The sequence below is a fragment of the Xenopus tropicalis genome, chromosome 10 (genome assembly GCF_000004195.4).
Source record: "Xenopus tropicalis strain Nigerian chromosome 10, UCB_Xtro_10.0, whole genome shotgun sequence".
In the NCBI taxonomy this organism is placed as follows: Eukaryota; Metazoa; Chordata; class Amphibia; order Anura; family Pipidae; genus Xenopus; species Xenopus tropicalis.
This window is the reverse complement of record NC_030686.2, coordinates 7931379-7946098: the sequence shown is the minus strand read 5'-3', so window position 1 is coordinate 7946098 and position 14720 is coordinate 7931379. Positions and strand designations below refer to the sequence as shown.

Here is a 14720-nt window from a genome sequence, read left to right as displayed (position 1 = left end):
CAGAGATTGTCTGACTTTTTAGCTTCAGGGTTCCTCTTTGCAGTTGGTGCCCTTCTCTTGGAACTAGTAACCCTCATAAAGCAGCTCTGACTGTAACAGGAAGTAGTGTGGGAGTAACAGGCAGAACTCTGCCCATTCATTGGCTGATGGGGCCTAACATGAATGTGTGCCTTGGTTTGTTTGTGTGCACCGTGAATCCTATGATCCCAGGGGGCGGCCCTTAGTACTTAAAATGGCAGTTTTCTATTTAGGATTACCCAATGGCACATACTACTAAACAAGTATATTTATATGAAAATGGTTTATTTAGATGAAGCAGGGTTTTACATATGATACATTACATTATTTATATCCACCAATATGAATAATAACATATAGCGAGTGATTTTATATATAAATATATATGTAGATATATCCTTATATTTGAATTTATTGTAATTTCCACAGACATTCATTGCACAATCAATCAAAGATAGCTTTCATCTTCATTTATGAATCCTCTTTATTCATTTGGCACATCTACTGATTGGTGATTTTTGGCCTTGGTTATTGACCTGCAAAACATAGATGCAGTAAACTGAATTAAACGGCACTTTTACACTGCAATGTTAGGGCTACAAAACAGCTTTAATAACAATATAGATTTATTTATCAACTAAATAATCTCCCAGCATATACAGGTCCAAACTTGTAAATTTCACATTGGATTTGCTTATAGTTAGTTATATAGATTGTAAGCTCTATGGGGCAGGGACCTCCATCCTCTTGTGTCTTTGACTCTTAACTTATTGCAACTGTATCTTGTATTTATTTGTATTTATCTATTATTATCTTAATAATTTTAATCCAATTATAGCATTCATAGGATCAGCAGCTAAATGAGTTAATGGGCTGTCTAATCGGATTGGATCAGGGGTCCCCAACCTTTGGGAAGCAACACAAGCATGAAAAGAGTTAATGGGGGTACCAAGGGCTGTGATTGGCTATTTGGTAGCCCCTATGGGGATGGGCAGCCTACAGGAGGCACTGTTTGGCAGTACATACAGTATATGGGCATTAGGGATGAGCGAATCTATCCCGTTTCGCTTTGGCAATAAATTCGCGAATCTTTCAAAAGTTTTGCGGAACAGCGAAAATGTCGCCCGGAAAAAAAAATTGTCGCCCGCAACTATTCTTTTGACACCTGCGACTATTCTTGCAACAATTTGGACACGCGACTATTTTTTTTTTACGCCTGCGACTATTCTTGTGACAATTTGAACACGCGACTATTTTTTTTTTTACGCCTGCAACTATTCTTGCGACAATTTGGACGCGCGACTATTTTTTTTTTTTACGCCTGCGACTATTCTTGCGACAATTTGGACACGCGACTATTTTTTTTTATGCCTGCGACTATTCTTGCGACAATTTGGACGCGTGACTATTTTTTTTTTTTTACGCCTGCGACTATTCTTGCGACAATTTGGACACGCGACTATTTTTTTTTACGCCTGTGACTATTCTTGCGACAATTTGGACACGCGACTATTTTTTTTTACGCCTGCGACTATTCTTGCGACAATTTGGACGCGTGACTATTTTTTTTTTACGCCTGCGACTATTCTTGCGACAATTTGGACACGCGACTATTTTTTTTTATGCCTGCGACTATTCTTGCGACAATTTGGACGCGTGACTATTTTTTTTTTTTTACGCCTGCGACTATTCTTGCGACAATTTGGACACGCGACTATTTTTTTTTACGCCTGTGACTATTCTTGCGACAATTTGGACACGCGACTATTTTTTTTTACGCCTGCGACTATTCTTGCGACAATTTGGACGCGTGACTATTTTTTTTTTATGCCTGCGACTATTCTTGCGACAATTTGGACACGCGACTATTTTTTTTTACGTCTGCGACTATTCTTGCGACAATTTGGACACGCGACTATTTTTTTTTACGTCTGTGACTATTCTTGCGACAATTTGGACACGCGACTATTTTTTTTTACGTCTGCGACTATTCTTGCGACAATTTGGACATGCAACTATTTTATTTTTTACACCACCGACTATTCTTGCGAAAATTTGGACGCGCGACTATTTTTTTACACCTGCGATTATTCTCGCGATAATTTGGATGTGCGACTTCTTTTGACGCTCACTACTATTCTTGCGACAATTTTTGGATGTGCGACTATTCTTGCGACAATTTTTGGATGTGCGACTATTCTTGCGACAATTTTTGGATGCAAATTTTTTTCATCCGTTCCGTGAAACAATCCACCAATGGCGAAACGCAGAAATTTGCCGCAAATCCATGCCTGCCGAAACATTTCACCCATCACTAATGGGCATATTTATTATAGTGTGTAAGCCAACGCTATAGCTACAGCTCATAGCAACTAATCAGATATTTGCTTTCTAACTTGTTGGTCACTGGGAGCAACATCCAAGGAGTTGGGGAGCAACATGTTACCCCTGAGCCACTGGTTGGGGGATTGGATCAAAGCTGGCACTGACCAATCCAAGGGGACAGTTAGATCTGCTCATATATGTTCAGCTTATACTCACTACTATACATAGTTATCTTTAATATATTTTCTCCCATACCTTCTGCATCCAAGAGACGGCGGTAAGTAGAAATTTCTGCCTCCAGCCTATTCTTTAGATCAAACAGGATGGTAAACTCTTGGATCTGAAAACCGACGTCTCTCCGTGTTTGTTGTAGATGTTCCTCGAAACGAGCAATTTTCTCCTGTTTGTCTGCTAACTCCATAGTGTATCGAGAATTCACATTATCGAGGGCATTTCCTGCAGCTTTTCTCTGCCAGTAAAGATTCCTTTAGTTATTCCAAGTAAGGCTAAGGGGCCCATTTACTTACTCACGAACGGGCCGAATGCGTCCGATTGCGTTTTTTTCGTAATGGTCGGTATTTTGCGATTTTTTCGGAAAATGATCGCGACTTTTTCGTTACCAATACGATTTTTGCGGAAAAACGCGAGTTTTTCGTAGCCATTCCGAAAGTTGCGATTTTTTCGTAGCGTTAAAACTTGCGCAAAAAGTTGCGATTTTTTCGTAGTGTTAAAACTTGCGCAAAACATCGCGCCTTTTAAGTTTTAATGCTACGAAAAAGCGCAACTTTTTCGCGCAAGTTTTAACGCTACGAAAAAATCGCAACTTTCGGAATGGCTACGAAAAACTCGCGTTTTTTCGCGCAAATCGTATTGGTAACGAAAAAGTCGCGATAATTTCCGAAAAGTCGTAAAGGCGCCGAAAAAATCGCAAAAAATACGAAAAAGTCGCAAAATGTTCGTTTTCCAATTGGAATTTTTCCAATTCGGTCGGAATTCGTGTCTTAGTAAATCAGCCCCTAAGTATTGAATAAACATTAAAATATACAAGTATGGGACCTGTTATCCAGAATGCTCAGGACCTGGGATCAAGTACAGGTACTGTTTTATTATTACAGAGAAAAGGGAATCATTTAACCATGAAATAAACCCAATAGGGCTGTTCTGCCCCCAATAAGGGGTAATTATATCTTAGTTGGGATCAAGTACAGGCACTGTTTTATTATTACAGAGAAAAGGGAATCATTTAACCATTAAATAAACCCAATAGGGCTGTTCTGCCCCAATAAGGGGTAATTATATCTTAGTTGGGATCAAGTACAGGTACTGTTTTATTATTACAGAGAAAAGGGAATCATTTAACCATGAAATAAACCCAATAGGGCTGTTCTGCCCCCAATAAGGGGTAATTATATCTTAGTTGGGATCAAGTACAGGTACTGTTTTATTATTACAGAGAAAAGGGAATCATTTAACCATGAAATAAACCCAATAGGGCTGTTCTGCCCCCAATAAGGGGTAATTATATCTTAGTTGGGATCAAGTACAGGTACTGTTTTATTATTACAGAGAAAAGGGAATCATTTAACCATGAAATAAACCCAATAGGGCTGTTCTGCCCCAATAAGGGGTAATTATATCTTAGTTGGGATCAAGTACAGGTACTGTTTTATTATTACAGAGAAAAGGGAATCATTTAACCATGAAATAAACCCAATAGGGCTGTTCTGCCCCCAATAAGGGGTAATTATATCTTAGTTGGGATCAAGTACAGGTACTGTTTTATTATTACAGAGAAAAGGGAATCATTTAACCATGAAATAAACCCAATAGGGCTGTTCTGCCCCCAATAAGGGGTAATTATATCTTAGTTGGGATCAAGTACAGGTACTGTTTTATTATTACAGAGAAAAGGGAATCATTTAACCATTAAATAAACCCAATAGGGCTGTTCTGCCCCCAATAAGGGGTAATTATATCTTAGTTGGGATCAAGTACAGGTACTGTTTTATTATTACACTCTTTATTGGGAGCAGAACAATCCTATTGGCTTTTTTTAACGTTTAAATGATTTTTTTTAGTAGGCTTAAGGTATGGAGATGCAAATTATGGAAAGATCCCTTATCTGGAAAACCCCAGGTCCAAAGCTTCTGGATAACAGGTCCCATACCTGCAATTGTAATACTAGAACACAAGCGTTGGTTCTGTATTGTAGTCATTGTCAGTAGAACAGTTACAAAGGGAACGTACCTTACTCAGCTCTGCTTGTGACTCTATTTCCAGATCTTGTACTTTATGTTTAAGTTCCGAAAGGTCTTTTCTGCATTTTTCTAATTCAGCTGTATTTGTTTGTACCTCTTCATTCCATTCTTCTACCTTATTTTCAAGAAAGAGCATATGGTAATGTGTTATCTTACAATATAATGGGGTCTAATTTAGAAAGTGCAAATTATAAATAGTGACTAGCAAATTTTTATTTCTGTCAGGCATGGATTTGTGTAAAAATTCTGCTTTTCCCCAAAACTGCGGCAAAAATTCTCAGTGACAGATGACAAACACTCAATGACTTGAAAAAAGTTGCATCCATAAAAAAAAAGTCAGCTGCATAAGAAAAAAATATCATCTAATGACTTCACTCATATAGTCACATGACTGAGAGCACCTGGGAAACTAAGAATATATAAAAATCTATTTGATCTTTTGAAAAACAGATTTTAATGCAGGATCCTGTTAGAGCAACACAATTAACTGATGCATTTTGTAAAAAAGGTGTTATTCCCTTATTGTTTCATTTGTAAGTTCATTTCTAACAGACTTTTAGCCATTAAAGATACGAACCTTCCTATCAAAGCCGTATTTAGCTTCCAGCCGCTGCTTTTCAACCAACTGCTCGTACTGAGATCTCATGTCTTCCATGGTTTTGCCAAGATCTACAGAAGGAGCCGCATCTACCTCCACATCAATGGTACCTTCCTGCTTATGAAGTCCAACCATGTCCTGTTGAGATAATAAGTATAATGTATATTTTAACAAATCTAAGATTGTAAATGTCATCTGGAAATATCTGAAGGTAAAGTAATCCTTGGAGTCCTGCACTGAACCGATTTTTGAGATGTGGACCCAGCCTGGACCCATGGCCCCTCAACCTGGACCCGCCTTCTTAATTGCTTTGACTTGCTACCCAACCCTGCAACCAGATCCATGACCCGCTGACCACCATTAAACAGGAAGTGCTGTTGCTGCAAACTGGAAGTGACATCAGAAGTGGGCGGGGGGGGGGAAATAGCAAAAAAACTTTAAAAGAGTAAAATATAGATAATATAGGCAATATAATACAAGATAAGAAATATGAATAAGACCCGCGACCCAACCTGCAGACCCGTGACCCCACTTTTGGGTAACCCACCGGTGCCCCAAATGCTGCAAGACTCTATTGCAGAGGTGAGGTCCTAATAAATGATGGAAATAAATCTTCTGTTAAGGATTCAAATGGGTTAATAATATATGTTATTAATAAACCTTTCCCAAACTATAATTGTTGTCTTCTCCCTTTACTGGTCAAAATATAGACTTAATAAATCACAAAAATGTGTTTTTTTCTGCAAAAAACCCCCATAAAATACAAACATTAGTAATTGCCCCCCATAGAGTTCATTTTTTGTTTTGCTACAATTACCTGAGTGTGGTTCTTCTTGAGATAAACCATTTCTTCTTTTAAGCTTTCAATCTGACTCTCCAAATCTGTTCTAGTCATGGTGAGATCATCAACGACTTTGCGTAGCTCGGAAAGATCCTTCTCAACGGCGGCACCGAGATTCAGCTCATATTCAAGTCTATCTCAAACATATTTAGTGTCTAATAATTAGTTGTGGAAAACTAACCTACTCTCTGAGGGCATGGACCTCATATCTACTGTGTATTGATACAGGTATGAGATCCGTAATCTGGAAACTTGTTATCCAGAAAGCTCTGAATTACAGGAAGGCCATCTCTATTTATTTTAAAAATGATTTCCTTTTCTCTGTAATAATAAAACAGTACCTGTACTTGATCCCAACTAAGATATAATTACCCCTTATTGGGGGCAGAACAGCCCTATTGGGTTTATTTAATGGTTAAATGATTCCCTTTTCTCTGTAATAATAAAACAGTACCTGTACTTGATCCCAACTAAGATATAATTACCCCTTATTGGGGGCAGAACAGCCCTATTGGGTTTATTTCATGGTTAAATGATTCCCTTTTCTCTGTAATAATAAAACAGTACCTGTACTTGATCCCAACTAAGATATAATTACCCCTTATTGGGGGCAGAACAGCCCTATTGGGTTTATTTCATGGTTAAATGATTCCCTTTTCTCTGTAATAATAAAACAGTACCTGTACTTGATCCCAACTAAGATATAATTACCCCTTATTGGGGGCAGAACAGCCCTATTGGGTTTATTTCATGGTTAAATGATTCCCTTTTCTCTGTAATAATAAAACAGTACCTGTACTTGATCCCAACTAAGATATAATTACCCCTTATTGGGGGCAGAACAGCCCTATTGGGTTTATTTCATGGTTAAATGATTCCCTTTTCTCTGTAATAATAAAACAGTACCTGTACTTGATCCCAACTAAGATATAATTACCCCTTATTGGGGCAGAACAGCCCTATTGGGTTTATTTGAACTGCCATCCCTAAAAAAATACTTTGCTGTTCATAACATAGAATAACACTTACTTCATTTTGAAGTCATCCAGGGCGAGTGTAGCATTATCCATTTGTAGCAGCAATTTGCCATTTTCCATTTTGGCATTTACAATCTGAGAAATAAAAATACAAAACAAAGCTTATTACATAGTAATGGTGGGTGAAGAAAATGTGGTTGAAGTAAGGGGTCTATCTTCCAGAAACCAGATATACTGTTATGAGAAAACATGTTTATTTCAAAACCCATCAGTTAATAGAGCTTCTCCAGCAGAATCCTGCATTGTAATCTGTTTTTCCCATGGGGCTAGCCATATTCTTCATTTCCCATGGTGCCACAGCCATGTGACCTGTGCTCTGATAAACTTCAGTCTCACTTTACTGCTGCGCTGCAAGTTGGAGTGATATCCCCCCCCCTCACCCCCAGCAGCCGATCAGCAGAACAATGGGAAGGGAGCAAGATAGCAGCTCCCAGTAGGTATCAGAATAGCACTCAATAGTAAGAAATCCAAGTCCGGCTTGGGACTCCTCCAGTTACATGGGAGTAGGAGAAACAATAGGTTAGCTGAAAGCAGTTCTAATGTGTAGCGCTGGCTGAAAGCTCAAACTTTGTGAAAGTTCGAAAAGATTTGCAAAATGGCGGAAAATATGCAATGCAATTTTTTTTTGCACATGAAATTTTCTGCAGCGAATTTTGTAGTCCATTTCACAAAATTGCCCGCCCATGGCAAAATGTGGAAATTTGCCGCAAATTCATACCTGGTGAATTATTTTGCCCATCACTAATAAATAAAATTTATATACTGTATATATAGTTCCACTGCACCACTATCTTTATACTATGGGTATTGGTTGGTGCTTCAAGCAGGGAGTTTTTATGAAGAAGGTAAAAGAGGTAGAAGAGTTGGCTCCTCTTTACTTTCTCATAATAGAATAGGTCCATTTGGCAAATAGTTAGATTCAATACAGGTTTAGCCAAAGGATAACCATCTTGTACATGACAGGGGCAGAGACAAGGGCTCCTCCCCAACAACCACAAGCTCCTCCCCTCCTTTATTGAGGTAACATAGGCCTCAGCTGGTTTATTAACAAATATTCACAAATAACTACCAGCATATATAAACATCAGTTAAGTATAAAGCAATTAAAACAATTACATTTATATAATATTTAACAATGAACTTCCCTGTAACCCCCAATAGCCGCTGAAGGCTGCAAACTATTCTAACCAAGAGTGAGGGGCCCGACTGTTGTCCCTCCCTTTCCTCCATAACTCACGCCCCTTCCACCGGGCCCTCCTATCACTTTAGCCCTGTTAGGTATCTGTGTTATGTTTTATAAAGTTATATGCGTTTGAAGGATGTTAGAATGTTGCAGCCTTGAGAAATAGTGGGAGGAGACTGGGAAGCTAGGAATAAAGATGGTTAACAGCCTGCCTGCTGCATAACTGATATAACAGGCCAAGGCCTATGAGTAAAGGAGAAGGAAAGGTAAAAACTAAGTAAGCTTTATCAGAAAGGTCTATGTAAATACAGCCATAAGCACTCACAGAAATGCTCTATCAAAAGATTTGTTGTCTCTGGTTTCCTGTGCCAGAGACACGCAGCTCTCTGCTCTCTCCCCTCCCTCAAGAATGCTAAAAACTCACTCTCCCCCCCCTTTAGGAATGTGGATCTGAGCCAATCAGCAGAAAGCTTCCTATAGTCTAACTAACTGAGTATGTACACATGGTCTCGGTGCAGGAGCAAAGCATTATGGGAACTTTCTTTACACAGCTCAGCGTTTTTTCCCTATGAGGCTTCTGATCATCTGAACAGGTGAAATATGGAGAGACTTAAGGGCACTATTGGGAGAACTGAAGGTATGCTTGCAGCTTGGGATTAACTCTTTATTAGCCTTTCCTTCTCTATGCTCCATAGATCCATGGGTGCCTGCTTTTTTGGTTGTGGTCTATCACCGTCTCCCTCCCCCCGTGACTCCATACTAGTACCCCTACTCTTTTACCCCTTTTCCCCGGGGAGGGAGGGAGGGTGGGATATCTTCAAAGTAAAAGAGAACACCCCCATCACTTTCTTCCTCATTTAACCCTTCATGTCTCCACCCTTCCTAACAGGAAACACAACAAACTACAACCCCCATGATTCCCAACACACTCCTCCAGTCCCCTCCTGTCATTCCCCAGTTCCCGACTGCCTCCCCTCGCCCATTCTCTACAGGGGCAGATATTACAGGCTAAATTTTGCACCCATTAAGATGCCAGCACTCACAACTACGCCTTAATAATAGTGATGAGCGAATTTTTTTTTGCCAGGCATAGATTTGCAGCGAGTTTCCGCATTGCGCCATTGGCGAATTGTTTTGCGAAAAAAATCGCAGCTGGAAAATTTGTTGCGTGTCAAAAAAAGCCACGGTCATGGCATAATAGGCGTGGTCACTTTAAAAAGGGTGCAGTCGCGTCAAAATGGGCGCGGGCAACAAAAAAATCACATGACAAACACGTTTCGCTCGAAACTAATAATATTCGCTCATCACTAATAAGCACCTATCCCTTAAGGGTGAAGACACACAGAGCTACTTAGTAGCAGCTACTTTTTCACAGCTACTAAACACCAGAAAACCCCCTGCCATAGACAATACTGAGAATTGCCTCTGCTAAACACACATAGAGACAGATATCAGTAAATGATCAGCATTGTCTGTTTTAGTAGCCACGACAAGTAGCTGCTACTAGTAGCTCTGTGTGTCTTCACCCTAACTGCAACTCAGGGGACAGTAAGGGTGAAGACACACAGAGCTACTTAGTAGCAGCTACTTTTTCACAGCTACTAAACGCCAGAAAATCCCCTGCCATAGACAATACTGAGAATTGCCTCTGCTAAACACACGTAGAGACAATTATCAGTAAATGATCAGCATTGTCTGTTTTAGTAGCTGCTACTAGTAGCTCCGTGTGTCTTCACCCTAAGACACGTTCAGTTTGGCAGCACAGATACAAACACAAGTACCTTGAATTCTTTCCTGTGGAAAAAATGTGGGTGATTCATTAAAGTGTTAAGACAGCTCTACGGCATTTACATGTCACAAATACAATAAGACACTAAAATAACAACCAGAGCATTTGCCCCTATTTAAAGAGAAAAAAAAACAACAGAAAACAAAAGAAGTAGCATTAACGTGAGATTTGCTGAATATGTACAGTATTTAAGGCATTTACAGTATTCTCCCCGCAACTCTTTGTATTCTGTACATTTCTGCACTGAAACAAGTTGGGGTTTCTTTTTGTTTTGTTTTTTTTTTAAACTACTAACACCTAAAAGGTGCAGCCGTTTGTGAGCAAACTCTTTGTTATACCCCCTTTGTCCCACACATGCAGTCAGGCAATACGGGATCTGTTATCCACAAACCCATCATCCAGAAAGCTCCGAATTACGGAAAGGTCATCTTCCATAGATTTCATAATAATCAAAGAATTCAAACTTTTTAATATGTTTTCCCTTTTCTCTGTAATAATAAAACAGTACCTGTACTTGATCCCAACTAAGATATAATTACCCCTTATTGGGGGCAGAACAGCCCTATTGGGTTTATTTCATGGTTAAATGATTCCCTTTTCTCTGTAATAATAAAACAGTACCTGTACTTGATCCCAACTAAGATATAATTACCCCTTATTGGGGGCAGAACAGTCCTATTGGGTTTATTTCATGGTTAAATGATTTTTCAGTAGGTTTATACTATGGAGATCCAAATTACAGAAAGATCCCTTATCAGGCCCAGAGCATTCTGAATAACAGATCCAATACCTCACCAAACTGTAAAGCTGGGATACTTTACGTATTCTCTTGTGCCAGGTTCGTTACCTGTTTCGTCAGCTCCTCTATGACCTGAAAGTAATGAGCGTCATCTCTTTTCCCAAATCCAGAGTTCTGCTGATACCATTCTTTGATCTGCCCCTCAAGCTCAGCGTTGGCCTTCTCCAACGAGCGCACCTTCTCCAGATAAGTGGCCAAACGGTTGTTCAGATTCCGCATCGTTTCCTTCTCGTTGCCGCCGATGGAAACGGTTTTGATATACAAATGGCGGCTAGTGAGTTCTCCGGGGCTTCCATCTGTCGAAACCTTGGTGTTCCGCCCCCCGGCTCCGGCATAGACGCTCGATGCATAGCCACCAACTGAGATCTTTCTATAGTTTCCACCGCCTGAGCCCCCCACTTGCACGTGCCCCCCTTTAACAACGACGTGCTTGTACATTTGGTCGATAAGACGAATACTGATAATGACAGAGCGTAGATCTATTCTACTAAATTCTCCTTAGTCCTCGATTCTTATGTATCTGATATTTTTGGGAAATGGAGCACATCCCCTAAATAATGTTTAAACCATGATAAAGTGATACAAAGAGCAGCCTTGAACTCCCCCCAGGTCATTGGCCGGTTTCACAAATGACAAAGCTGCTCAGCCAGTCACAGGCCCCTCTTTGTATTCTCAGTGAAATCATTAATGTTTACAAGAGATATGAGCCGCGGCGGGGGAATGGCAAACTATCTGCTGCTTTCTGTGTTTGAATAAATACGACCCAAATGACATATCTTCAACCTGTGTTAATGTCTGATGCAGGGTTGATTATCTATTCATAAAATACAGACATAGGACCCGTTATCCAGAAACCTGTGATCCAGAAAGCTCCGGATTATGGATAGGCCGTCTCCCATAGACTCCATTATAAGCAAATAAATGATTCCCTTTTCTCTGTAATAATAAAACAGCACCTGTACTTGATCCCAACTAAGATATAATTACCCCTTATTGGGGCAGAACAGCCCTATTGGGTTTATTTCATGGTTAAATGATTCCCTTTTCTCTGTAATAATAAAACAGTACCTGTACTTGATCCCAACTAAGATATAATTACCCCTTATTGGGGCAGAACAGCCCTATTGGGATTATTTAATGGTTAAATGATTCCCTTTTCTCTGTAATAATAAAACAGTACCTGTACTTGATCCCAACTAAGATATAATTACCCCTTATTGGGGGCAGAACAGCCCTATTGGGTTTATTTAATGGTTAAATGATTCCCTTTTCTCTGTAATAATAAAACAGTACCTGTACTTGATCCCAACTAAGATATAATTACCCCTTATTGGGGGCAGAACAGCCCTATTGGGTTTATTTCATGGTTAAATGATTCCCTTTTCTCTGTAATAATAAAACAGTACCTGTACTTGATCCCAACTAAGATATAATTACCCCTTATTGGGGGCAGAACAGCCCTATTGGGTTTATTTCATGGTTAAATGATTCCCTTTTCTCTGTAATAATAAAACAGTACCTGTACTTGATCCCAACTAAGATATAATTACCCCTTATTGGGGCAGAACAGCCCTATTGGGTTTATTTAATGGTTAAATGATTCCCTTTTCTCTGTAATAATAAAACAGTACCTGTACTTGATCCCAACTAAGATATAATTACCCCTTATTGGGGGCAGAACAGTCCTATTGGATTTATTTAATGGTTAAATGATTCCCTTTTCTCTGTAATAATAAAACAGTACCTGTACTTGATCCCAACTAAGATATAATTACCCCTTATTGGGGGCAGAACAGCCCTATTGGGTTTATTTCATGGTTAAATGATTCCCTTTTCTCTGTAATAATAAAACAGTACCTGTACTTGATCCCAACTAAGATATAATTACCCCTTCCACCTACCCAAGTGAGTTATAACTAAACAAGCTGCTGAACAGACAGGACTGAAGTCAATGTGATCATCTGATGGACCTCCTCTGGACCTTCTGGAGGATAGGACCTTTCTGGAGGTTTCCCACAATCCAGCGATTTCTCACACTTTCCCTACATGGAATTCTATCTGCAATAAACCAAACTGGCTCTCCAAACACCACCCCTTGGCACCTCTATTTAATAAACCAGAACTTTTAGTGGTGGAAAGATCGGGGACTTTCTCACATACATCACTTCATGATACATAATTCCATTATCAATTGGACAGTTATTTAAGCAAGGTAGCGATACTAGTAATAATGAGCAAATCTGTTCCATTTGGTCGCGGAGTTGCTGCAATTCGTGAATTTTTCATTTTGCATATTTTTCATCATTTTAGCAAATTTTTGGCAAAGCGATACAGGACAGATTTGCTCATCACTGGTAGCAATGAGCGAATCTGTCCCATTTGGTCGCGCAGTTGCTGCATTTTGTGAATTTTCCCCATTTTGCAAATTTTATCATTTTTGCAAATTACTAGTAGTAATGAGCGAATCTGAACTTTGAAAAAATTTGCAAAACGTCCCAAAAATTGCGAAACACAACATTTTTGACACGCACGGCATCTTTTTTACACATTTTGCCACACATCATATTTCTTTTGCCTTTTTTTGTCGCATATTGAATTTTTTCTGTGCCAAATTTTTGCGCCTGTTTCACAAAAAAGTTGCAGAATCACAGAAATTCGCTGCGAATCCACGGCTGCCAAAAAATTTGGCTCATCACTAATCACTAGTTAAAGCTAAGTAACATTTGGTTTGTAGCTTTCTAACAGAAGCTGCTATTGACTTTTGCTCTTAATAATAGTACATAACCGCCTGTGGGACAAGTGCAGCACATTAACGTCCATTTTGATGTTTCTGAAAAAAAAGTGTTAAAAGCATTTTTGGGATTCCTTCAGTTCTTAGACACAAAGTCACACTCAGTAGCTGTCTGGATATTTGCCATTTACTAAACATAGTGGGGCCGATTTACTAATCCACAAATCCGAATGAGAAAAATTCGGATTGAAAAACGAACATTTTGCGACTTTTTCGTATTTTTTGCGATTTTTTCGTCGCCGTTACGACTTTTCATAGCCATTACAAATTTCGTGAACTGTCGCGACTTTTTCATAGCCATTACGACTTTCGCGAATTGTCGCAACTTTCGTATTGAGAGTTCGAAAAAGTTGCGACAATTCGCGAAAAAGTCGCAAAGTACTGATCATTACGAAAAAAAAACACATTCGGACGCTTTTCGGCCGTTCGTGGATTAGTAAATGTGCCCCAGTGAGTTACAGTTTTACACGTAGAAGTGTCTCTAGGAATGATTCTTAAGGCCCAATTTTTCTACTGTCAAATGACCGATTCCTGAACGATCCAATACTATCGTTAAGTTATCGTATAGTTGATGGTGTGAGAACGATCGTCGGCCCTCTAATCGACCCGACATTATACCCCAAAATCGATCGGCCAGGTTTAAAAATTTTAGTCGTTTAACGATAAAATCTGCCAGTTGGTGTGAGTGTCAGACATTTGTCTTCGAACGATTGTTCTCTGCGCATGTCATGATTGCCAGCAGCGGAAGTCAACGAACAACGAACAAATACCGATTCCGCTACGACATTGGATGGTACGTAGATGTATGATCGTACGTATTTTACGATAATGATACGATGAAATCTTTTGCAAATTATCATTGCCCGTGGATGGCATATCGTATGGAAACCCGATCGCCATACGATCGTTTGTCGATATAATCGTTCGTCGCACAACGAGTGAGATCGCCTCGTGAATGGGGACCTTTACAGTCGTGAAAATGTTTTTCTTTTATCTGCAAATCAGCGATAAAGAATTTTTTGAGTTACATGTTAAACAAACAACGTGTTATGGTTTTGCAAAATGGCAAAGAGATCTCAAA

The 14720-nt window shown here is 39.4% G+C and overlaps 1 protein-coding gene across 1 annotated transcript; it reads right to left on the bottom strand.

Annotated features, from left to right (window-relative positions):
- Positions 1-286: 286 nt before the first annotated feature.
- krt12.1 (keratin 12, gene 1) lies at positions 287-11409 on the bottom strand. Its single transcript, XM_031894433.1, has 7 exons — positions 10897-11409; positions 7070-7152; positions 6017-6173; positions 5179-5337; positions 4591-4716; positions 2599-2812; positions 287-554 (listed from the first exon to the last, which is right to left on the bottom strand). The coding sequence occupies exons 1-7, from the start codon at positions 11284-11286 to the stop codon at positions 547-549; spliced, it is 1137 nt and encodes a 378-aa protein (XP_031750293.1). The 5' UTR covers positions 11287-11409; the 3' UTR covers positions 287-546.
- Positions 11410-14720: the final 3311 nt, after the last annotated feature.

What these genes read in the sequence shown, in the direction of transcription:
- krt12.1 (XM_031894433.1), bottom strand. Translation starts at nt 11,286, where the DNA reads ATGTACAAGCACGTCGTTGTTAAAGGGGGGCACGTGCAAGTGGGGGGC. An exon ending in TAGAGGAGCTGACGAAACAG is followed by an intron (nt 7,153 to 10,896) that starts GTAACGAACCTG and finishes TTTATTTCTCAG; the next exon opens with ATTGTAAATGCCAAAATGGA. An exon ending in CACAAGCAGAGCTGAGTAAG is followed by an intron (nt 2,813 to 4,590) that starts GTACGTTCCCTT and finishes CTTTACTGGCAG; the next exon opens with AGAAAAGCTGCAGGAAATGC.